This window comes from Saccopteryx leptura, chromosome 3 (assembly GCF_036850995.1).
Source record: "Saccopteryx leptura isolate mSacLep1 chromosome 3, mSacLep1_pri_phased_curated, whole genome shotgun sequence".
Taxonomy (NCBI): domain Eukaryota; kingdom Metazoa; phylum Chordata; class Mammalia; order Chiroptera; family Emballonuridae; genus Saccopteryx; species Saccopteryx leptura.
This window is the reverse complement of record NC_089505.1, coordinates 348,910,388-348,937,567: the sequence shown is the minus strand read 5'-3', so window position 1 is coordinate 348,937,567 and position 27,180 is coordinate 348,910,388. Positions and strand designations below refer to the sequence as shown.

At 33.8% G+C, this 27,180-nt stretch overlaps 1 protein-coding gene across 3 annotated transcripts in view; it reads left to right on the top strand.

Moving 5' to 3' along the window:
- The window catches only part of CSMD3 (CUB and Sushi multiple domains 3), a 1,231,016-nt gene that overhangs the window by 1,042,864 nt on the left and 160,972 nt on the right, over positions 1-27,180 (top strand). For 2 of the 3 annotated variants that reach the window (XM_066379370.1, XM_066379369.1), the window contains 4 exons: positions 6,406-6,519; positions 7,022-7,117; positions 8,677-8,880; positions 20,237-20,361. In XM_066379370.1, coding sequence (XP_066235467.1) covers positions 6,406-6,519; positions 7,022-7,117; positions 8,677-8,880; positions 20,237-20,361 — 539 coding nt within the window. The remainder of the gene's footprint in view (positions 1-6,405; positions 6,520-7,021; positions 7,118-8,676; positions 8,881-20,236; positions 20,362-27,180) is intronic. The other variant, XM_066379371.1, reaches the window with a different exon arrangement.

Sequence of the window (27,180 nt, the reverse complement as noted above, 5' to 3'; positions counted from 1 at the left end):
TGTGGAAGAAGTGAGCCCATTGGGCTGTGTGGGCTAAAGAAACAAGTAATGAAGGCAGAAGAGGAGTCTTTGAAGCTTAGGAGAAAGAAAGGCAAAGGTAAGGCACTTGGAGAAGGAAGAAAGAGGAAAGGCATGGTTGTGCTCCAGAGAGACCATGCCTGAGAAGGAGACGGGAAAAGAGGAAAGTGTGCAAGAGACAGAGAGAGAGAGAGAGAGAGACAGAGAGAGAGAGACAGAGAGAGAGACAGAGACAGAGAGAGAGAAAGAACGGCATCTTCCATCCTGAGAATTTTTACTCCCTCTCTAAAGTTAAGGACCTTAGGGGATAACCCAGTGGAGCATCATAATATAATATTGATCCACTTTTCCAGGTCTGTCTTTTCAGGATCATGGTCTCTACTGATTGGTCAGTCTAGAGGAGGGGGGTCATTACTCCTTGCAGCTTTTCTTGATGCCAGCCATGTTGTCACCTTGCCTGGACTTGCCACTTTTCTGAGCTTGGAACTGAAACAAAACTGAGGTCCAGATATTATCTCTAGTTTGATCAAAACTTTGTCTCTGCAGTCAACAGACCTGAAGAGGCTCTGTCATGTGAGGTTACTCTGCAGCCCATTTGTTCCTCCTCTAAGGGGGTTTGCCACATGACTAATGACATGCTAGTGGAGGAAAGGTCAGGGGAGAGTCCAAAATGCATGAAAGGCCAGGGGCTCTGGCCAGTTAGATCAGTGGTTATAGTTTCATTCTACTATACCAAGATAATGGATTCAATCTTCTGTCAGGATGTCAAGATAAATACAAGAAGTAACCAATGAATGCATAAATAATTGGAAAAATTAATTAATGTCTCTCTCTTTTACTCTTTGTCTCTCTCTCCCTCTCTCTCTCTCTCAAATCAATAAATAAAAAAGCAGTTTAAAAAATGGCAGGGAATCTAAATTGCATGATTAGTAATAGACTAAAGGAAGAAAGGTCATGGTGGGGGCAAGGTCCCACCCTATAATTGTTAATGGCCAGGCACCCAGAGCTTGGTGACCTTCCATGCCTGGCCTCTCTTTACTACTCTGCTCCTGCCTGCCTAACTTTCTACTACAGATAAGACAGTACCAGAGCAACCAAATGGCACCGGATTGGCCCACCATGAAAGCTGGAATGCCCACTAGTGGGTGGGAGGGACCAGGTTGACCAGCACTGCAAAAGTGGGTGTTTTTTATAAAAAGGTTCACCATCACAGATGTAGGCAAATGAACCAGAAAAAATTTTTAAGTCAGGATAAAAATTCTACCAAAACTATTTAAATTAAAGGTTTTCTCTATTTATGTGACTTGATCAGATTTTTTAATGATTTTTTAAAAATCTAAATTATAAATTTTCATAAAACGCAACTGGACTTCCCCCAAATGTTGCCCATTAGAGACTGGTAGAGAAGAATGGTAGAGAGATAAGTTTCTACCTGAATGATTACACACAATTAATGGGTTCTAAGAACAGGGACCTTTTATTATGTATTAGTTACCTTTTTAACTCTAGCAGTTAGCTCAGTTCCTGGTACATCATAAGACAGAATCAACAAATATTAGTTAAATTAATAAATTCTATTCTAGAATAAAATATATAGTAACTAAGAGGCTCATAACTAATTTTAAGTGTAATAGATTATATGCATAGTCTTATTTGTTGGGCGATTTTATGTGTTTTTTTTTTTGTTTTGTTTTGTTTTTGGGTTTATTTTTTGTATTTTTCTGAAGCTGTTAACGGGGAAGCAGTCAGACAGACTCCCGCATGCGCCGGACCGGATCCACCCGGCATGCCCACCAGGGGGCGATGCTCTGCCCATCCAGGGCGTCGCTCTGTCGCGACCAGAGCCACTCTAGCGCCTGGGGCAGAGGCCAAGGAGCCATCCCCAGCGCCCGGGCCATCTTTTGCTCCAATGGAGCCTTGGCTGCGGGAGGGGAAGAGAGAGACAGAGAGAGAGAGACAGAGAGGAAGGAGAGGGGGAGGGATGGAGAAGCAGATGGGCGCCTCTCCTGTGTGCCCTGGCCAGGAATCAAAGTTTTTTTTTCTTTTTCTTACTAGGCTTTCCTTTTTTTTTTTTTTTTTTTTTTTTTATCATTTTTTAGCTTGCAGTAACACATATAATGTTATAAAAATGGCTTTTTTAACAAAAATGTTATAATGTTTTTACATGTTATACACTTAAAGAAGAAAAAAATCCTTTAAAATGTTGTTTCTCTTAAGAAACAGCTTAGTGTTGACAGCCTACTCTAACAGCCTAAGAGCAAAGTGCTTTTCATATCCACATGCACAACTCCAGAGAAAGGGAAAGCAACCTGGAGCTAGATGTGTAGAATTAAGTAACTCTGTTGGAAACTAAGAAATAGAAGGTAGAGTGATGCTAATAATTCCAGAAGGCATAATCAGCCCAGGCTGAGGGAGTTACAGATTTAGAAATAGAAGCATGTTCTAGCCCCTAAGTTCTTTAACATCTAGATCAGTGTTAAAATGTTTTTGTTTATTTTTGTTTTAAAGAGGATGTAATCATGACTTCAATATAAATAAAAAATAGACATTATACATTTTTTTATTGAAGACATGAATTAATGAGGGAACCAATAATATGTTACAGTGTTTTGAGTGAGAATTCAAATAACTAAAGATGATAGATGATAGATCAATAGATAGATAGATAATAGATAAAATGAATTTACAAATATGTTCAAAACAGACTTGTCCATTAAACAGTAATCTGTTGCCTTTACCACAGCCCAAATAAACACAGGTAAGTCAGAGAACATGCTAGATAAATCTTGCTTACCAAAAAACAATATCCAGTTATCTTTAGGGCTCCTTGAAGTCTTTCACAATTTTTTCAGACATCATTCTCAAACACACAAATGGTACAGTTGGCCACTCACAATATTTTACAAGCAGAAGGTCTACTGCTATCTGCATATAAGAAAAATAAGTAAATGAAGACATTTAAAGACAGAATGGTGAAGCAAACGCAAGGGTTACCATTTAATTCTTGAGATTTCTGGCTGAAAAGGGGGCTTTGGTTCAGAATTATAATATATCAGCTCATTTAGACAATAGTTAACCTGATAATGTGTAAAAAACAGATTTACTATGCAAATGTTCTTATTCTTCATACTACAAAAAATGTATTTAAAATGTATTTTAATATTTTATCTTTGATGTAATGATTCTGTATCCTCTCAGAATAACATTTTTATTTCATAAGAACTATTTTTAATTTAACATTTTCATTGGCCAAGGGAAGAGGGTTTAGGGAGATGGGTGAATAAAGTGAAGAGAAATATAGGCAATAATATTGTTATAGGTTTGTATGGTGCCAGATGATGACTAGACTTAGTGGTGTGATCACATTGTGAGGTATAAAAATATCAAATCACTATATTATACACCTGTAATTAATATAACTAATATTGCATACCAATCACACTTAAATAAATAAAAACAGTAGTTATATGAAAACAAGAAAATAAAAATAATAAAATAAAATTTCCTTTGGTCATGTTAATACAAAGTTAAGTTAGGTCATAGTTAAAGAAAAGTAACTTACTGATTGCTTTATGAGGTGGCTTGGACACTCTCCTCCCTAACCCCTTACATTTCTTAATTTTTCTTAACCTCACTTCAGAATTATTAAAATAAATTACATGTTTTACTCAAAAGGGCATGTCACATAGTTTTTTTTTAGTTAACATACTGGAAATAAATGGAATTAATGGCAATATTGTTAAAAGTCATAGCCTACATATCCGATTTTCAGATTATAGGAAACTCTGGTTTATCTGTAGAGAAATAACAATTGAACAAGAGACCTACAAAAAAGAAAAAGGTAGGTTGTTTGTTTTTCCTTAGAAAAAGCTCTTGGATCAGTGTGTATTTTGGTTGTTTTAGATATTGTTTGTAAATGCAACAATTTGCTTGGACATGGTGTATACTTGCTAATGAAAATCTGAGGTACTTAGGCATAAACAGTAAAGGATGTTGAATCTTAATGTGGTGTTTTTTCTGACTCCCAAAATGATATAGAGAACCAGTGTTATCTGTCAAGATCTTTGTTGCGCAGTGTACTTGATTTAGAAAAGTTCCTGTGATTATTTCCTGCATATGGAAAGACAATGGCAGTGACTGCATCATAATAGAACCTGTTGTGTTTTTTATTCTTTTGTTATTTATTTTTTATTGAATTGATTGGGATGACATTGGTTAATAAAATCAAAGAGTTTTCAGGTGTACAGCTCCATACACACCATCCGAACACTGCACTGTGCGTTCACCACCCCAAGTCAGGTCCCCTCCATCACTATCTATCCCCACTCAGCCCCCTCCACCTCTCCCAAGCCGCCTCTCTCTCCTGCAATCCGCACATTGTTGTCTTTGTCTGTAAATCTTTTCCTCTGCCTAATCCCTTTACCATTTTCACCCAGCCCCCAACCCTCATTCCTCTGACAGCTGTCAGTCTGTTCTCTGTATCTATGAGTCGGTTTCTCTTTTGTTAAAAACATTTGAAAGCAAATCATTCACCCACCAATCTAAACAAATGGAAAAACAGAAAACAAAAATTTTCTTCATATCTTTTGTAGTGTTTTTTGAAATAGCTTGGGATTTGGTCCACATATGGATCTTTTAAGAAGGCCTAAATTAAAAATGTTTTCTATGACTTGAAAACTATTAAAATAATTGACTACATATATATGATTTAAGAGAAATGTAGTAAATTTGCTTTCATGACTTCTAGAATATGTTTTAAGGAGGATTATTTATAAAATTAGCATTTCGGTGTTCAGGAATTGTTCAAAGCAGCTCCATCATCTTTTACCCCACAAAGAACTGGACTGAGATTACCAGCTTATTTTTTTAGCAGGCCAATAACATAAGTACAGCTTTGTATACAGTATCTGTGTATGTGTTCATATGCAAGCATCAGCATGTTATGAATGATGTCTTCTTAGAACCATCAAAGAGAGTTCATAACCTTGATTTAAAATGTAAAATATGAAGAACTTTTAAGTTTAATTACAGTAATGTGATTTTGAATTTATACAAGCTACCTTGCTTTTACATTATTAATTTTTAAAAAATCATGCTTTTAAACCCCCATGATATTTTTTTATCTAACAAATGTTTTAATAATAATTTTTATTATTAATTTCCTTTTTTTTAAACACAAAGTGATCTCTGTTCTGGAACAGGGTCTTTTAATTTAAAGTTTGGGTAGTTTCTGCAAATAAATTTAGTGCATAATTTAAGAAAAAGTATAAAATGGAATAAAACAAAGGCAATTATAAAACTCCCTTGCTAAGTACTTCAGATCTGTACTTACCATGAAAAAGCAGTCACTTCGTAAAATTTCATAATATCTCAATTGCCTAGGAATTGTAAATACTACTTTTTCTTTACTTGGACAGAGATTAAAAATAAATGTTTAGAAATCACTTTTAACTTAAAATGTGATTTAAACACTGTACCTGAAAATAAGTTGCTGATATTTTTTCAGTGAAATGATTATTCATGATGGGACAGGATTTTAAAATCAATCTAGCCCTGGCCAGTTGGCTCAGTGGTAGAGCGTTGGCCTGGCATGTGGATGTCCTGGGTTTGATTCTCCATCAGGGCACACAGGAGAAGCAACTGTCTGCTTCTCCACCCCCCCCCCTTCCCTTCTCTCTCTCTTTACCTCCTATAGCGATGGCTTGGTTGGAACAAGTTGGTCCCAGGCACTGAGGATGGCTCGATGGCCTTGCCTCAGGTGCTAAAATAGCTCAGTTGTGGAGAAATGGAGCAATGCCCGAAATGGGCAGGGCATTGCTCCCTAGTTGGCTTGCAGGGTATATCCTGGTTGGGGCACATGCTGGAGTCTATCTCTCTACCCCCCAACTTCTCACTTAAGAAAAAATTTAAAAAAGGAAAAATAAAGAAAAAAAATCAATAAAAAAAATTTCCCCAAATTAAAACTAGCTATCTCATGTCAAAGAGGAGAAGAATATTAGAAAAAGAAAGGAGAGTCACAAAGTGATAAGACCCAAACCACCAATGGGAAAATAAAAAAGCAGTAATTTTAAAGCATTAATCACCAACCTTATGATTTCTGATCTAAATTAAATGTTCTATCCATTTCATTATTTTTTTAAAAATAGTCCTCTTAAAATTTTACTGTGTTTAGGCCACGGTCATTACTTTTATGACCTGAAATACACTTGTCAGGCATGTCAACCAATTGGCACCTATCCTTTTTTTAGAGGTAGGAAAAAAAGATGAGTATTATGTTGTAATCCTTTGTTCTCTCTCTCCTCCTCTTTCTATTTTGTTTTTTGTTTTTCTGTTTTTGTTTTTGGATGGTTGGTGATTTGTTTGCTTCTCCTGGTTCCTGTTGATCAGTGGTGTTTGGCCAGTTTGTATTTTTCCAGACATCACTCCACGATGTTGTTGAGGTGTATGATGGGCCAACTCAGCAATCTGCTCTGTTATCTTCCCTCTCAGGATCCCATTCAGGTATCCTTTAATAGAACTGCCATGCATCAGTTATTGATTAAAGACTGCCTTTGATTGATATTGTAGTGAAAGTTGAGATTTATATCATCCATACTAGAGATAAAGTAAACTGAAAATAGAATTACTCATTATTTAAACCAAAAAAAAGAGTAGAAACACAATAGTAAATCAAATGCTTGAAAAAATATAACCAACTATTTGCTAGAATTGTAATCGAGTGAATACAGTATTTAGTCACTGAGTCTATGGTATTTAATGTAATATAAAATATTTAAAGATTCTTTAAATAATGAAGCAATAAGTATTACAATGTAATTAAAGCCTGACAGTACAAAAGTTGCAATTTTAGCTCAACCCAAAGAAAATATATTGTAGTGGTAGAATATAGTAATTTGATAGAACATAGATTCACATTTTCAGATGACAGTGTAAATTAATGTAATGTGTTAGGTTTACTGAATGAAACTATTTATGATATCTTAGTGTTTGTTTTGTTGAGTAGGAGAATCACTTCCACTGAGTTCAGGTAATCAGATCACAATTCGATTTACTTCAGTTGGACCAATAACAGCTAAGGGATTTCACTTTGTTTATCAAGGTAAGTGACCCGGTAGCCTAGAAACACACTAAGGAATGATATGAGTTTCCATCTGTGTTCAGAGTTATTATTGAATGATCAGATTCTCATAATTGTATAGGAGAGATAAAAGTTGTTTTCATTTTAACAGTTTTGCCCTGTTCCTTCCCCATCACTAAAGCACTATTCCCTTGACCAAAGTAAAAAAATACCTATTGCTTTCAGCGTCATTATCAAGTTAATTGTTTGACTTTCCTTTCTTCCAACGTGTTGTTTTTAAAACATTTATTTTTAACTGACAATTCTTTACTTTGGACATACTCTATTTTATCATAGTTTAGACTCTAAATTGAACTGTACAAAATTTTGTGCTGATGTACTTAGACATGCCAAGGAAATCATTACTCCATTCTAAAATTTTAGTTTCTCATTCTCTCAAGAGAATTCAAATGTTCTTCATGGCTATTATATATTTTTGTGCAATTGAACATTGTTTTACACGATTTTTATCACCTCTTATAGACAGTATTCCACATTATCATTAAACTAAATTGAGATTTCATTTAAAATATTTTGTTTTAGTTACATACAATCATGTAGTATTCTTAAATGTATTTTTAACTTTCTAAGAAATTTATAATCATTTGTGATTTGATATTTTTATTGAGCCCTTATATTCCATTTATAAGACTGGTTATACTATTATACTGTTTCATTATCCATAGAATTATCTCTGTAAACAATGTGAGGTATTATGAATTTTTAAAAGGCACTATTAAAATTAAGTTACAGTTATTTACGTCACATAATAAGAATCAATGAATTTGGAATTCATCATATCATTTTTTGGGCTGTTGTCAAACTCTTTAATCCATCTGTATGTGTTTTAAAAAGAAAAAACATCCTGTTATCATTCTATTTTATTAAACCAAAAAGAGTCACAAGTAAAAGACATAACCGTAATTCTAAATGCAACTTCAAAGTTGATATTGTATGATTATTAAAAGATAAACATCTATTGTTGTTAATCTGTCTGACTACTTAGCCTGACTGTAGTTCAAGTCTTCATCTATAACATGTTTTAAACAACTAAGTTTGTAAATATGCTATGAAATTTAAAAGGTTTTACATTTGCTTTTTCAAAACAATGTTTATAAGGAACAACTATTGAAAAAAGTTGTAACATTACCTCATATAATCTGGCACATATTTTTTGAACTCAGAATCCCAGTTTAAAAAGGAAAAAATATATCATTCAATTATTATCCTTTAAATTGAAATCCATAACTCAAAAGTACTTTGTAATATTAGTGAGAGTTTGATAAAATAAAAATTGAAAAAATAGTTGATGTTTAAAAGATCAAAGCAATATGTTTTTAACTAAAAAATATTGATGACAATATCCATTTTAATTATAATTTATTTTGTATTAATTTTAAAACTTTTAGAAATGAATTGAAATTTTTAATGGAAATTTTGATGAGAAGTGATTTCTCTGAAAACTTTTTAAATAGTTACATTTTGAAATCTGTATTTCTCTACCAAGTATGAAGTTGAAATCAATAATTGTTTGTATGCAGCTGTTCCTAGAACAAGTTCCACACAGTGCAGTTCTGTGCCTGAACCAAGATTTGGAAGAAGGATTGGCAATGAATTTGCAGTCGGTTCTTTGGTTCTCTTTGAATGTAATCCAGGATATATTCTCCATGGATCGATTGCAATTAGGTGTGACACAGTGCCCAATTCTTTAGCCCAATGGAATGATTCTTTACCAACCTGTATTGGTGAGTATGCAAATTTGTATGCTTTGTGATTATACATACTTTATATCAAAATTAGTTATCTTGCATCTTTCAGTGTTTCTATATCAAATCCAGTAGTTGTACATTAATTTTAATTACTTTATTAGTTATAATGTACCTACATAAGTAAATTAGAGTGGATATATGATGCAGTTGAGGTATGCTGCTATCTATGAAAAATATTTTGTGTTTATTAGCTGGAATGTTTCCTCACTCATTGACTTACATAGATGAAATATACATCATATTTCTAATAACAGAATTTAAATGCTCTTATTAATGAATTATTGAAATAAATATTTTTATTTTAAAAAGTTTATGTAAATATTTCTATGTCAACATGTAAAGAATTTGCATGTCTTTAAAGGATCACCGAGCTGAAATTTTGGGACATATTTTACTTTGGCATCAAAAGAATTAGAAAATAGGCATTAGTGAATAAATGTGTTTTTTCCCCTCTATTAGTTATAAATATTTTTAGAAATATAAAATAAATGATTTCCCCAGTCTTTTACCAATGCAGGGTTAGCCCGAAATCTTATTGTTTCAAGGTTTATTTTTGCAATACTATATCCAGTTTAAATTGATTAATATAATATACAATAATTCATGGGTTTTTTGCCCTGCTGAGTTACATGAGACAGACAAATATTTTCTAAATAATAAAAAAATAGTTTAGAATCATATAGTATTTCAGGATTGCTATGGAGACTTAGTTCTTATAAGATTTTATAAATGTGTAAAATATAGACAGTTGGAAAGTTGCTTTCTTCTCTGTCTCAAGAGCATATCTGGAAGTTTTCTTTTTTTAATTATCAGTACATGCTATTATATTAAAAGAAGAGTGGTAAATCTTAATCTAAAATTAACAAACACTTCTAATGTGTTCTTTATCATTAAAGTTTTATTGGTATGTGATTTAGAAAATAAAAGGAAGATGTTTAGAAAACAAAAAAATAAGCAAAATTTTATTTTTATTTTAATCTGAGTTTTTCACTTTTTATGGAGAAGACCTGACTGTGCATATGCACACATATAACATATATGTTTTTAATTTATAAAATTTATTTTTAATGACACATCTTACCATACCTGCAAAGAAGTTACATATATCAGTAATTTTTAGTCTTAACTTTCAAAACACATTTTACCATATTTACACAGATTTAACATATTAGTTCATAGTTCATTAAAATAAAATATATTTCTAGCCTGACCAGGTGGTGGTGCAGTGGATAAAGCGTTGAACTGGGATGCAGAAGGACCCAGGTTCGAGACCCCGAGGTCGCCAGCTTGAGTGCGACTCATCTGGTTTGAGCAAACTCACCAGCTTGAACCCAAGGTCGCTGGCTCAAGCAAGGGGTTACTCGGTCTGCTGAAGGTCCAGGGTCAAGGCACATATGAGAAAAGAATCAATGAACAACTAAAGTGCCACAACAAAAAACTGATGATTGAAGCTTCTCATCTCTCTCTGTTCCTGTCTGTCTGTCTCTATCTATCCCTCTCTCTGACTCTCTCTCTGTCTCTGTAAAATAAATAAATAAATAAATAAATAAATAAATAAATAAATAAATAAAATAAAATAAAATATATTTTTAAATTGTGAAATAATATGGAAGGTATACTAATTTCTACTTAGGAAGGGGTAAAGATAAAATCTGTTGATATGCAGTCATAAACATAATTTGCATATGACATTTCTGCTCTAACTCAATAGAATATATTTTTACCATTCAAATCAGGACATTATTAATAATTGTGCTAGGAAAATGGTATAAACCAACTCCATTGTAAAGAAAAGGTAAGATGAATAGTCACTTGATCTCTCTAGGAACTTGATATCACATATCACCACTCCCCAAAACCGATATATCTACCATATTTTATAGGACATTTTTCTTACTACAGATATTTTAGTTCTGTCCACTACAATAAATGGGATGTCAATTATTCTTTTATTAGTCTTTCTTTTTTGAAAACTACTTACAAAAATAATTTAAAACTGTAAATAACTGTTCAACTTACTCATCTTTTAGCTAAACAACCCCAAATTCTGATATGGTTATCATTTACTTAATGCTTTCTGTTTGTCAGGTTCCATTCATGTTGGATAATTTAAATACACATTTAATGTAATCCTGAGAGCAAACTGGTGGAAAAGTAACTCTCAGAATTTACAAATGAATAAACTGAGTCTTAGAGAAGTAAAACAGTTCTTTTTAGAGTGACATAACGTATCTGTGGTAAGAGGTGAAGTAGGGACCGAATTTGAAACTTATTTTCTGACTCCAAACCTCAATGATAAGGGACTGCTTTATGTTTTGACTTATACGCTAGTTTTGTTAAATTTATAATTAGATTTCTACACCATTTTTATAATGTAGAATTTTTACCTATTAAAATACATTTTTTGACAATCAACAAGTGAAGGAGAATAAATCATTTGGACTTGATGTCCCTCCTATTTTGTACCTAGCATAGAGTGACAGTTAATGGAACAAACAGCTCTTCTTCTTTGCATACCTTTATACTCTCAGACAAAGACAGAAGAGATAAAGCTTCTCTGTCTGAGCCTCAATACATGTTGACTGCACATTCTTATGAAATAGTAATAAATTATCCTAAACTAAGGAACCATGAGCTGAAAGAAATAGTCTTATATGTCCTTGATAAAATTAGTCAAGCAATATGCATAAATCAAAATTACATTGTGTTAAATCAGTTTAATAATTGAAGAGAAACATATAATTATAATAAATCTTTTCAGCCTCAAAATGGCTTTTAAAATATTTCTCCATAAACATAAGAAATCAATCACTATTTCTGCCTCACATTTCCCAGTAATTATTTACATAATGTCTGTGTCACTAGTAGTTTATTTATGTAGGTTTTGATATAAAATATCAAAGTTGTATAATAAAAGGTAATAATACATAATAGAAGTAATTGTTTTCACTTAGTTACATATATGTAATAAAAATTCCTTCAAGGTAATTATTATAAAAATAGATTAATATGATGGGATATAGAAACTAACAAACTAGATAAATTAATCTTTAAATATAATTGAAAACAATCCCACTATGGTGGTGCAGTGGATAAAGCATCAACCTGGAACACTGAGTTTGCTGGTTCAAAACCCAGGGCTTGCCTGATCAAGGCACATATGAGATTTGATGCTTCCTGTTCCTCCCCCCACTCCTCTCTAAAATGAATAAATAAAAAATCTAAATTAAAAATAATCCATCTATTTCTCCAGTTAGAGTGTTAAAGTACCTACATATAAAAAATATTGGAATGAAATTCTATGAATTCCTTTTTTTTTTCTTTTTCAAGTGAGAAGAGGGGAGATAGACAGACTCTCACGGTCTCACATGTATCTCCATGGGGATCTACCCAGTGACCCCTGTCTGGGGCTGATGATCTGCCCATCTGGGACCATGCTGGCAACTGAGTTATTTTTAGTACCTGAAGAGAGGCCATGAGCCATCCTCAGCACCCAGGGCCAACTTGCTCTAATCGAGCCATAGCTGCAGGAGGGAAAGAGAGAGAGAAAAAGAGAAAGAAGGAGGAGAGGGAGGGGTAGAGAAGCAGATGATCACCTCTCCTGTGTGCCCTGACTGGGAATTGAACCTTGGACATACATGCCTACCACTTGTTTGCATACTTATGTTAATGTCTTAATTAATGGGGAAAAGTTATAAAGAAACATGTAAAACCAAATAAAATCCTAATACTTGGATCTGTAGTAGGTTCTCAGCATAAGTGTTAATTAAGTTTTGGATAACACTTCAAGCTTTGATCATAGTGCTAAAGGGTGGTGAGTCAGCTTGGACCCAAGGATGCTGTCTCGAGCAAGGGGTTACTCGGTCTGCTGAAGGCCCACGGATAAGGCACATATGAGAAAGCAATCAATGAACAACTAAGGTGTCACAACGCGCAACAAAAAACTAATGATTGATGCTTCTCATCTCTCCGTTCCTGTCTGACTACCCTCTCTCTGTCTCTGTAAAAAAAAAAGAAAAAAAAAGCTAAGGGTGGTGAGTTATTACATGATCCTGGGAAATTTATATAGTCTCTGGTTCTTGATTCCCATATTGAAAAAATGGAAGAATAAGATAACTTTCTTTTAAGTTTATTATGACCATTAAATTATTTAGACCTCCTCTTCCTGCTGCTCTTCTCCCCAAGTTTGAGACCTTAATTCCTTGCCCCTACCCTGTGTGGAGTCTCAGCCCCCACTCCCACATCCCCATGCCTAGTTCCCCCTCCCCCTTCCATATATATATGGCTTCCAAGGCTATAGAGATTTAATGAAGTGATATAATAAATTCATAAGCAACCTCAGAGATGCACGTACCAAGGGAAGGAAATAGAAAGTTGAAAGCTCTTGAGGAAGTCAGTGTTTCATCCATTAGCAGATGTTGAAAATAAAAACTAATTAAAGGTAATGTTTTCATATCAATCTAAGATGGCTCTATACTTGATTCATATTTGAATCTTGAACACATAAGCCTTTTCTTTTTAAATATATATATTTAAAGCCTTGGAAGCTGGTATGTATTCTAAATAAGTTGTTTCTGTTGTTGCCAAATCTTCTACCAAAGAATCTTGAGATTCTAAAGGCATTGGGTCTAGAATATAAGCTTTATATGCAATGTTGATAGAGGGTTTGATATTATTGATTTTTATTTGATGATAGGTTTATTTAATAACATTTTTATGTTATTATATGTGAAATTAATCTTTCACAGAAGAATTTGCATCTTGAAAAAGGCTGAATCATGTTCTCCTGTCATTCTTCCCAAATCTAATAATTTAGAGTTCCTTGGATACAACATTTTCCTTAAAATGTTTAAGAAAGTCTTTGGAAACATGACAATTTTCTTAGAATTATAGTAATTATTTATTAGAATATGCTATTTAGAGTCTACAATTTCTTTCCAGTAATTGATGAATTTAAGAACAAATAATTAAAGAGGAGAGATTTAAAACAATAGGCATGTATTCATGATTTGGTTTGTTTTCAAGATTTGCAGGGGTAGCAAATAAAAATAAAGTTAAAATAATAATGACTAAAATTCTAATTGGCCTTGAAAATATATTTATCCATGGTTTGTACTCTGTGTTTTCTAACTCTAAAAAATTCAAACATTACATTGGCCAAGGAAATTTTTTTGTCCACAAAAGTATGATGATGAGACAAGGTTGGAAAGGAAATAAAAGGGAGCTGATATTAAAGAAAAGAGGGAGAAAAAAAATAAAAGAATATTTTATGAAGAAGAAATGAAAAAGAAAAAAGGATATTTGGGGAATTGGAGAATCAAGAATAAGAACTCTCAACTATAAACATAAATCATTCCTGTATAAAGTAGAAGGAAACTATTCTGTATGATTATTATAAAGCTTTTGGTATGTCAAATGTGTCAGTTTGTGAATTCCAGTGTTTTTGCCATCAGAGATAAAATTTCATGTAAATAGAAGGAAGGTCATGGCATACAAAAATGAATTCACCTCAGCAAGGGCACGTACTCCTCCCAGTCAAGAAAGACTGTGCAATTCTATATCTGCTATTTAAAGTCAGAAGTAAATGCTATGGTACTGCCCTCAGCCACAGTTTCTACTTTAAAGGCAAATGATGATGTGCTTAGGAGCCATTACAATTTCTCTCTCAAAAAGCCATCTTTTTGTAAGTCTCTAGTATTTTTGTGAAACTTGATACTGCATCCACAGACAGTCTTTATACATAGAACAGACTACCTTTTATTTTACATTGGTTTAAAAATACATACCTAGAGATAGAAATTGTATCAGATGACTTCTGTTTATGCCAAGATCACATGTAAAGGACATATTACCTTATACCACTTAAAAAATACTGTTCATCCTATAGAACAAGTATAAATCCAGAAAATTGTATACATGACAGGGGGACATATGAGATCTATGTGAGACAAGAAATAGAAAGGTGATGATTCTCAATGACCACTGGATGATGGCTCAGCTTTGGTCTGACCGTTTTGACCAACCTCTTATTTTTGCATAAATGAAAATATACTTTGCAGTTCTATTTTTTAACAATATATATTTTAGCTTCAAATGCTTTGAATAAAAATCATTGTTTTAAAATATTTTTTAAAAAGAAAAGGCTTAGTGTTCAAGATTCAAATATGAATCAAGTGTAGAGCCATCTTAGATTGATATGAGAACATTACCTTTAATTAGTTTTTATTTTCAACATCTGCTAATGGATGAAACACTGACTTCCTCAAGACCTTTCAACTTTCTATTTCCTTCCCTTGGTACGTGCATCTCTGAGGTTGCTTATGAATTTATTATATCACTTCATTAAATCTCTACCTGATCATTTTCCTTGAATGCCCTATCTAAAATAATTTTCTGCCATCCATCCTTCATTTGTTCTCTATATCCTTACCCTGCTTTTCTTTTACAGCAACTACCCAGCATATTATATAGTTTTTTAAGAGTTTCTTAATCTCTCCTGATCTCCTCTCTCCTGCCACCATGTTATTTTTATGCTCAACTGAGAGAGGATCTGAGCACATAATAAGTGTTCAGTAAACATTGGCTCAGTAATTGGATTTTAGCAAAGAACTCTTATTTTCTTAATTTTTGTTGACCTTCAACTTCTTCAATGTCTAGGGCCCAGGCGTTTTAATTTCAGTCTTTTACCATAATGTGATGTTCTTGCTCACTTTGCTTGCTTAGACCTTTACAAACCATCTGAAGTTTCACACTTTCCTAAGAATCCCCAGGAGAGAAACATAGGTAAAACACAATAGATTTATATGTTTTATGGATATTTTTATTCTGAGAGAAAAAAATTCTCTATCTATACTTTATTGTATAGATACAATCTTTGACAACTTATTATCAGGATTTTATATATAATGACCATATTTTCTCTGCCTTTACTGTTCAATGAATGTTCATTCAATTAACAGTTTAAGCCAACTGAGCATCCTATTGAAATGAAAACAGCTTTGGACATGCCTAATGATTTCCATCTCAACTGAACTGTTTTCAGTTTCACAGTTCTTATTACTGCTGTCAACACTTTCATATTTTTTCTCTCATAGTAAAACACAATAAAATGTTCAGTAATTTTGCATAAACTGATATACTGGAATTGAATGGTGTACTGGGAAACAGCCCCATTAGACATGAAATGTAAACTGTGCTTATAGTTAAAATGGTCATATACTAAGTTAAGGGATACACAAATTTAAAAACCAATATGTAAACAAAATTTAAAAATCTTATAAAATCTGTTATATTAAGCCATTCCTAGGTAAATTACAGTCATATTTTAATAAGAACATTGGACTTGGAACAAATGTAAAATTGAAAAATATTCTAAAGATTGAGTTTTGATTTTCCAAATTTGACCTTGTTATACTTCAAATTTCTTAAAAGTTTTTGTCTCATAAAACCTCAGGCTCTACTCCCTCTGAGACTTTGTGATTCAAATAACCGCCTGCAGCCACTAATAGCTCTCACAATATTTGACCTTAGGCATAAGTACTTATGTAGTGAAAGGTATATTTTGAAAAGTCCCTGAACCTGCCACTTACTAGCCTTAGGCAAAGAGACTTTAATCAGCTGCTTTATTTGTATTGGCTCTATGACAACACCAAATATCATCTTTCCTTAGTGGGAAAGATATAGATAAAGAAATCTATATAGGATCTGAACCCTCATTTATTGATTCATTTATTCATCCATCCAGTCATCCAGGAAAAAGTTGTTAAATATAATAATAAATAGCAATTATGATCATTTGTATAAAGAACACTATTAAGCATTATCTCATTTAATATTGACAAATGAAGGGGTTCTATAAAAGCTTGGGAGATGAGCAAATGTATAGACTGTATGGGAGAGAGACAGTTTGATCTGCTCAAGCCACAGAAAGAACCCTAGGCATCTGGAACAGAGTGAATGGTGGCGTGACTGACTGGAGAAGTGACTGGAAAGGCAGAGCACAGGCTAAGTCATGGAGCCTTAAAGTCTGTGGGGATTTTGAATTTTTTCTAAGTGACATGAGAAATATCAGTCTTTAAGCTGCCTGTCACCACTCAGCCAGATAAATGGAGAAAGAGATTGAATCTCTATGGGCGCTTTATTCAGATGGCTGAAGATCTGAGAAGGAGGGGGTTATGTACATAAACCATCTTAACATCCCATCTCAAGCCAACTTTTTCATAAGGGGAAGAAAGTGTAGGTAAGGTGTTTTGGAATCCAAGGGCTCTGTCTCTGGAGCACAAAGTTATGCTTGCAGACCCCTGGGGAACAGAGGTGGGTTGCTTACAGCCTTCCTGACATCATGTAGGCCCTTTTAAGGATCACAGTTTCTGGAACAAAGCTTTTTGTTGCATTAATCATTAAGCCTATTAATTATACTAAAAGCTACTATTACTAAAGCTAACATTTTAACTCTTGATTTCTCCCTAACATAAGTAGTGTGGGAATCTATTGAGCTAGGGAGTATGGTGATCTTAGTTTCCAAAAAATAGCAGTGGCCAGTGTAAGGAGAGGTGGAGTAGAAGCATTAAGATTGATTAGAAGTCTATTGCAGTAGTGAAGAGGAAAGGCAATGGTTATTTAGATAGGAAGGTCAAAGTCAGTGATGAGAATTTGTAACCTTTGAGATATATTTTGAAGATAGAGTTGACACAGGTTACTGATAGATTGAATGTATATATATATGGATGTAAGTGTAAACTTGAATGTAAGAAAGTAAAATTGAGACCTAATTTTTTGGCCTAAAAACTCGATGAATGGTGGTAACACTTACTGAGATGGGGAATAATATGGATGGGAGAGAATTACAAAATTAATGTTTTTGCCATATTAATTGTTGAGATATTTATTGGGCATATTATATATTATTGCAGAATTCTGTGAGAAAGTTATGGCTAGAAATAAACATTTAGTATTTATAATATATAGACGAAATAAAAATAGAAGCTATCCTTGAGGGGCAGTAGTTAGAAAGAGAAGGTGGCCTAGGATCAAGTCACAGAGTATTACAACATTTAAAGCGGATATTGAGCTAAAGGAAAAAAAAAAAAAGACTGTAGCCAGTGGCATAGAAATCAGCATGAGAGTGTGTTGTTCTAAGGACCAAGCAAAGAAAGGCTTACTGTGCACCAAATGATCAATAGTGGTAGATAATTACTCATAGATTAAGTAAAATGCAAAATCACATCACAAGAATTTTCTGGTGACTTGGACATAGTAATTTTAACTTGTTGAAGAAGACAAAAACCAGTGAAGTGGAGTGGAGGAGAAAGTGGAAAGTGAAGAAGGGAGGATAGCTTGTCACTGGAGCAGCCTGGAAAAAAACCCTGGAATACATAGGGTAGAAGAGTTCCTGTTTTGGTACTACAGTGAACAGAGTTCCAGACACAAGGTTCATTATTTCATCCTCCCAAGCTTCAGTCTATTGGAAGAGGCTCACATACAGAATATGAAAACATAGTGTGACCTAAGCTATGATAGAGCTGTACAGAAAAGCACTTGGTGAACAATGGAATATTATGAAGCACTTAACACACAATGGAGTAAATGAAAGATTAGAGAGGTAATGTTAACATTGGATGTCCATGAAGGGTAGGCTAGGTGAGAGCAGGGCTGGTAAATCCCCGCATTAAGAGATTGTATCAGTTTAGTAGGCTGGACTGAGATGAAAAATTGCGATGGTAAACTATTGGGAAATTATTGGTACTTACAAGTCTGGAGATACAATTAAAGGCTAATAATTAACTATATTTATCTATGTAATTAAGGCAATGAGGAGATTTTTTAAAGGATTTTCATCAGTGAAGCAACATAATCAAATTTTCATTTTAAAAAGAATTAACAGTAATATGGATACTATATTACATGGAAAATATACTAACCACAGGGAAGTCTATTGATGTGATTAATGTAGGAACCTAGAAAAATCATGAGTTAAGATAGTGACAGTAAATATGGAGAGGAAGAGCATTTATAGAATAAAATTCTTTCGGACCAATATAACATAAATTTGTGTATAACCCAATAAGATTTATAAGAAAATATAACAAAATGACTTTCTCTAAAAATATCACACTATAAAAAGTAGTTGCAGCACTCCTCTGAGTAATTATCCTAGGCTTTTGCATTTGGCTTTTGAAGTGGCAAAATATTGTACTATTAATGTTTTTAAAAATTATGAGATATGTCTAGCTATTTTACTACTATAGCCAGACAAATGCCCAAGGATAACAGTGTCATTGGTACCTAACATAATAATAGTTGTAAAAGAATATATAATTTATTTAATTATTTCCGTTTTCTAAGTAATATGCTAAGGTTTTTTAAATGTACATTCTAGTATCATATTTTTCACATAAGGCCTTGGGAAACAATTGTATTACTACTCCACAAACAAGGTAGCTGAATTATAGAGAGTTTAAGGAACATATCTGACATCAAACGGTATTTAAAATTGTAAATTAAATCATGACCTGAACCAAGTTGATGCTACTAGTACTATGAGACTTTTACTTGAGGGTTAGTACCTTTGATAGCTACCTTTTTTTTTTTTTTTTACTTTAGAGCAGGTCCCTACACTTCTTCTTTCATATAGTAGTTATTGTGGCAATAACCAAACTCATGCCATACTCAATATCTTCCTTCCACTGAAGAATACTGAAATTTGAAATCAAACTACCAGGTTTCGAATCCCAGCCCTTCTCTTACTAGCTGTGTGATATCGGACAAGTTGTTTAATCCTTTCATGACTCAAGTTACTCAGCTGCAAAATGGAGAGCATACTTATTCATATGTCATTGGATTGTTGGGAGGCTTGAATGGAAAAGGCTGGCAAGAGTGCCTGGCATATAGTAAGCTCTTATATAAATGTTATAACTGTAACATTATTCTTACTATTATCATCATCACTCCTTATAAGGTGCATGAAGGGAAAGGTAACAAATATAAAATAATTCTTCAAAAAATTGTTATCAAAATATGAGAAAAATTTTATGTGAATGTGTCAATGCACTCTTTAGTAGTAAATTATAAATGCCATGCTATTTTTCAGTTAATTATAGCATGATTTTAGATATGGAACCAAAAGTTTATCCATTAATGTGTCTGATTAATATGTCAAGTTTTTGTGGTATAAGGAGATGTAATTTTTATTGTTCTTATGAATTTTTTAAAATAGCATGATTTTGTTGTTTGCAATTCTAGTATCTGTCCAACATGTTGGCGCTGACCTTTTGTCTTATTTTAAGCTTTTGCATTAGAATTAATTTTCTCTTTTGGGCTGCTTTACTTTTAGTGCCCTGTGGTGGAATTTTAACAAAGCGCAAAGGGACGATTTTGTCTCCTGGGTACCCTGAGCCTTATGACAACAATCTGAACTGTGTATGGAAGATCACCGTGCCAGAAGGAGCTGGCATTCAAGTAAGGATATTTAATTTTTCTATTTTTCATTGTATGAAATTAAACTTTTCAAATATGCAGGACGTACATTGTTGCTAAAAGTATAGCCTTTCGACTGACATAGTGGAATTTAATAGAAAGCTACTTATTGATTTATTTTTTTCTTGTAAGTAACAGAAATATAATTCAATATTGCATAAACAATAAGAAAAATGTGTTGATCCACATAAAAAATAACATTGGGGTACAATGACTCAACTGTTGTTTATTTCAAAGGTTCAGTTGTATCATTCTTTTTTTAATATTTTAAAACTTTTAAAATATTTTATTTACTAATTTTTAGAGGGAGAGAAAATAAGGGAGAGAAAGAGAGAAACATCAATTTGTTGTTCTATTTATTATGCCATCGTTGGTTGATCTTTGTATGTACCCTGACTGGAGTTTGAAACTGCAACCTCAGTATGTGAGGATGACACTTACCAGCTGAGCTACCAGCCAAGGCCCAGTTTTGTCATTCTTGACACAGATTTGTTCCATCTCTCTGCCCTGCCATCCTTAGCATAGTGGCTTAGTCCTTGGACTTCCTTGCTCTTGGCCATGAGAAGGCTGCAAAAACCGTAAGCATAACAGCCTTTACACAGCCATATCCAGTATCCCAAACAGAATGTCTCTACCTTATTTACCTTTACAATGGTTAAAGAAACGTTTCAAGAAACCTTCCACCAGACTTTCTCCCTGCACTCTTGATCCAAATCACAACAAGGTCCAGTCCTAAGACATGCACTAAACAATAGCAAAAGATGTACTATAGTTTGACTCAAATAAGTCAATATTAAGTACTTGGATCCGACATGAGGCTCAGCCTCCTCTGATGTACTCAGCTCTCATTTAATTGAACAAGATCCATTCTCTGTTAGCAAGGAAGAGGGATATTATTCTATACACAATCAATAGTATCTACTATATTATTTTAATTGTGACCATTTTGGGGGGGCAGAGTAATTTGACTAGTTACTTCATTTTACAAGGAAATTGTTTCAGAATAAATTGATGGCATTTTACTGATAAGGGAAGGTAATTATGCTTCACAAAATATTACATAATCTGTATTTTGTAAAAAATAACTGGATTACTTCTCCAATTGAGCCATAAAGTTTTCCTTTAAGAGTTTATGGGAAAAGTAGCCAAGACATTATTCATTAAAACTAAAATTAGTAGAAGTATAATTTTCAGTGAAAAAAAAAAACGAAGTTTGAATTTGAATCAAATTTTGAATGTGAATTTGAATTCTGAAATACTCTTACAGTATTTCAGAAAATTCAAAAAATAACAACACATGTCAGGAGTGAAATAGGTCAGTACACAATAAGAAAACATTAAATGTATAAACATTAAAAATCAAATGACTGTAAATTTATACTTATATTCTAGTTAACTATACTAGTACTTTTTAGCCAATTTATAAAATTGGAGATAACCAATCAATCTTATCTCATTATTGTAAAATTAACAAGGATTTTAGGAATAAAGAATTCAGAAAAAGAGAATCTGAAATGAGACATTACCTTTAGAATCTTCATGAAACACTTACTGAATTATCTAACTGAAGGTTAATCTAAAGCATTTTATGTATTAACACTAGCTTATCCATTTCTAGCTCATCTAAAAATAATAAAAACACCAGAATTTTCCTTCTACTTGTCATCCTCTGTTTTTGATCCCTGACATGGTTTCAGCACCCAATGCTCTAATTCAGCCACCTGCATAGTGCTCACTGGGGACCTAGTCGTCAAATCCATTGTGTACTGGGGACCTAGTCCTCAAATCCATTGTGTCGCTCATCTTGTTTATCCTGTCAGTACCATTCTGTCCTGTGACTTCTCCCCTCACTCTTAAAACACGTTTTTCCCCTTTGTTTCCATTGTCACCAGTACTCTCTAGGCCTTTGATTTGTTTCTGTATCTATAGTCCTGCTTTTACATCTAGGATTATGGGCTCTTCTTCAGCTCTTTAAATGTGTTTGTGCACCTTACCTTACACCAGTCTCTCATACCTCCTTGTCTACTTCCCCGCCTTCTGCTGCCATTACATGCTGATGCCTAGAACCTGACTCAAAATAGATCATCAGAGAATAATTATTTTAATGAAAGACTGAATAAATGCTGATTTCAAAATCTAAACGTCTAACCCAGACCTTTTCCCTAAACTGTATGCCATTCAGGGTGGGGAAAAGTAGACTGACAGTTGTTTGTAGAGAAAATAATAGAATAATTAATAAATAATAATATAAGAATAAATTCTTTTACAGCTGTGAGCACACAAAACAGCTTATTCTTATATTATTATTTATTAATAATTGTATTATTATCCATACAAACAACTGTCAACCTCATTTTGCCCCACCCTCTGTATCCAACTACCCAGCTGGACATTTTTTGCTAAACTTCTTCCTTGGCATCTCAAATTCAACCTGTTCAAAACTGACTTTATGAATTTTTTCCTCAAAATTGGAGATTTCCCCTAGTGTGCACTGTCTCAGAATGAGCCCTTCATCCATTCAGTTGCATGAGCCAGAAACCTTGGTGAGTTTTCTTTGACTGCTGCTCTTCACGGTGAACTGTGTCAGGTCTGTCTTAGACAAAACTAAGCAAGTCTGTCTCTCTCCATCCAGACTTTTACCGTTTAAGATTAGCTGACCATCATCCCTGTCCCAGGTTCTTATTCTCTGTCAATCTACTCCTCTTGGGACAAAGAGAGTAGACTTATAAGAGTAAAAATCTAATACTCTCACTTTCCTGCTTACCATACCTCATTCGTCTGTCCCCGATAGCCTTAACTCCTTGACACAATTGATTACGCCTTTGTGCTCTGTCTCTATTTCTCGCCTCTTCTACTCACACTATTTTAGTTCCTTATAAAAACCTGACTCTCTCTTGCCTCTGGGACTTTGTGCATGTTGTTCCTTCTACCTGCTTACTCTTAATCATTCTTCCTGTCTCTACTTAGAAACAGTTTCTGTGGAAAACCCTCCGTGAACTTGAGACAAGATTAAGTCCCTGTGCTATGTGCTCTCATAGATTCTTGTATTTTCTTTATCATAACACCTATTGTGTTTACTGTTATTACTTATTTGTAAGCTTGTAAGCTCATGAGGGTAGTGATCAAGCCTGTTCCAGCAGATAGCACAGTGCCTGGCAGTATATGCTCAGTAAATATTTGGAGAATGAACCAATGAATCCTTCCACGATCAGTGCAGTATGGGACTATTTTAAGGATTTAACACAATATGATGAACTAATAAGAAATCTGCAGAGCCTGATTAGGCGATGGTGCAGTGGATAGAGCGTCTGACTGGGATGCGGAGGACCCAGGTTCGAGACCCCGAGGTCACCAGCTTGAGGGTGGGCTCATCTGGTTTGAGCAAAAGCTTACCAGCTTGGACCAAAGGTCACTGGCTTGAGCAAGGGGTTACCAGTCTGCTGTAGCCCCACGGTCAAGGCACATATGAGAAAGCAATCAATGAACAACTAAGGTGTCACAACGAAAAACTGATAATTGGTGCTTCTCATCTCTCTTCATTCCTGTCTGTCTATCCCTATCTATCCCTCTCTCTGACTCTCTGTCTCTGTAAAAAAAAAAAAAAAAAAAAAGAAAAGAAAAAAAAAGAAAGAAAAGAAAAGAAATCTGCAGAGAAATGTATGTTGTCTATCACTTGTCCTAGTCAAATACTGTTAAAAACTGGACATACACAAATGGCACTATGTAATCTTTTACTGAAGAAGCATTTTGGTTTAATGACTGTAGTTTAGAAAACAAATTGAATTTAGCAAAGCATTTATCAAACTTACAGTGTTTGAAGCATATTGAAGTTATAATTTTAAATGTATTAAGCACCTTTTTTCTCATTAAGCTCTTATAATTATGCTAATTTTAGACATGTAACTAAGTCATACAAAATTATATAACAGTTTCATATACATATACATATGTAATATATATTTTTGAAATTTTACTAACTGCACCTAAAAAGTACTTGGCTAGTATACTAGGTTTAAAGTAGTGCTTCTTTGATTTTACTCTGTTAGGTTGAATATGTGTATGAATGAGAAATTTATGAATATTCAATAAATTCTATATAAGATCAAATGGGAAAACCACTTATAGAAAGAAGAGAAAAAATATTTGAAATGCTAAAAAAGTTATAAATATTAGGTTGATTGAGCATGTTCTAGAAATAACCTTAAAAAACAGATTAATTTTTTATTAATATTATGTGAGAAGTTTCTGGGGAGAGGGATATTTAATTGTTTGCCTGTTCATTTTAGTAAAGTATATTGGAGGAAGAATTCCAAAAAGGGCTACACTCAACAGTAACAGAGTTATGAAACAAGGAGCAATCTGTATGTCGTGAACCATAGAAAAAAATATCGGTTATGTAATTGTCTCAATTTATGGAATGACCATGATTAATGTAATATATTTCAAACAAATTAAAATGGAATTTGAATGTCTGTATGAGGGATTACTGGTTTCAATCATTGGAAATTTATTACATCATAAAACTGTCTGTGATGGGCAGCTCATCCTAATGCAAAGTACTTCTGACCTCTGAATCAGTTGCTCCTTCTTTTTATATCTTATGCTTGAGTCTTCTTTGGCTTAGGTCATAATTTGTCCTCAATTATTTGACTTGAGTCTTCTGCACCCTTTATGTATTTATGATGTCATTCCACATTTATAATTTGCCCAGAATCCTAGTAGCAAATTGTGTTAGTTTTCTGGGGCTACTGTAACAAATTGCCATGAATTTGATAGCTCAAAATAATATATATTTATTGTCACAGAACTGGAGAGCAGAAGTCCCAAATCAACTTAAATGGGCTGAAAACATGGTGCCGAATGGGCTGGGATCCCAGGCTCCACTCCCTCAGCCTCGTCTGTGGGAGAATCCTTTCCTTGCCTCTCTCAGTTTTTCAGGGCTGCCTGCATTCCTGGGCATCTGGTCACATCTCTTGAAGCTCTGTCTCTGTGGTTCTGCTGCCTTCTCCTTTCCTGTCTGTGTCAAATCTCCATTGGCATCTTTCACAGAAGAATGAACGGTTAGATAGCATTCAGGGTCCACCTGAATAATCCAGGATAATCTTCCTACCTCAAGATCCTTTGTTTAATCATATGTGAAAGAACATTTTTCCATATAAAGCAATGTTTACAAACTCCAGGGATTACAACTTGATGTTTGCTAGCCGTTATTCAGTCTGCTCTACATATGTATCCAAAAACAGAATTAAATGCATTTTCTTCCTCCCACCAAGGTGGTAGGTTTTTCTGGAGATGTCTACATTTTTATTCTTACCACCAGTCTGATCTTAATGAGTCAGGAAGAAAAACATGAACTATTCTTAAAACTTTTTTTTCTCACTTCCTTCTGCTGTCAGATGATACAAAAATCCAGTTAACTGTCCCTGTAGGAACACACGTGATATCTGGGGACATCTTTCTGCCATTCCTGCCTCCAGCCTACTTTATTCTCTCATTGCTTCTCACACAGCCGAGCCCTAGAGCAACAGACGTTCAGGTTGTCTTTTCACATTTATTTCCTGCACCCAGTGCAGCTCTGTATTTAATGCACAGTCCTGACTGTGCTCCTTTTTCCTCTTTCTAAACCTTCCATGGAAGTCTCCTTCTGCATAATTATTATGGTAGTCAGCCTAGATAGTCTCTATTTTTCTCTCAACCTCTCTCTTAGCTAAGATATGTTTAATTCTAAATACACACTGGACACTATCCCAAACTAAAATGAATTTGATTGTTACAACAAATTTATGAATCAGATACCTTTATTTCGATGATCTATGGAAGTAATCTAAGGCAGCAATTTTCCAGTTTTTCCATCTCATGGCACATATAAACCAATCACTAAAATTCTGTGACACACCAAAAATATATATATATATTTGCCAGTATAACAAAAAAAAATAAGTATAATTTTGATTCATACCAGACAGGTATTGTTGTATTGACTGTTATCCTTTTGTTATTATTATTATTTGACAGTCTAAGGGAAAAGAGGTCAGTGCCCCTGATTAAATAGTCAGGTACTGCGTGTCTTAAAACTTCTTGTTGCACACCCACTGAAAATCGCTGATCTAAGGCATGGAGTGGTTAACCACTCTCCTAGGGTTACATGCCAATAAAACTCTAAAGATTCTTGAAAAACTCATACTTGAGGGAACCAGGAAGGTGCAAATACAGACATTCTAATGCTAATGTCTCTTTTATCTATCTACTAAGCTCTACCCTTTCTAACTTTTCTCTAATTTTCAAACTTTGCATATATATTCTTTTATGCAAATACCCTTCACTGTGGCTAAATTAGATTGCTAATGGTTCACTTAATCCACCTCATGGCTTGACTCCTGTACATTTTTTACTTACTCTATTTCTTTTGGTGGAAAATCTCTCAATACATTTAGCTTATCTCAAATGTCAATTCCTATATGAATTCTTAATTTTTTTTTTAACTGAATGGAATGTTTTCCTGAATTGAAGGGAAAGAAAAGTCAGGTAGAACTAATCTTTTTTTTAGAGGAGGTGATAATTGTATTACAATCATGCAGCTTTAATTCTGATCTTCTTCTGATCCTGGAACATTACCATCACACAGGCGGGGTATCTGTGGCCATGGGCACTCACCCCTGGAAAGGAGACACTCGCATATTCATGAATGGAAGAATGATGATGGACTCTTTTGTGGATAAGACATTTTTAATGAATGCAGTTGTTATTAATTACTTAGCAAATGTGTTGTTTACATTTATAACTGACTTTAGCATAATAAAG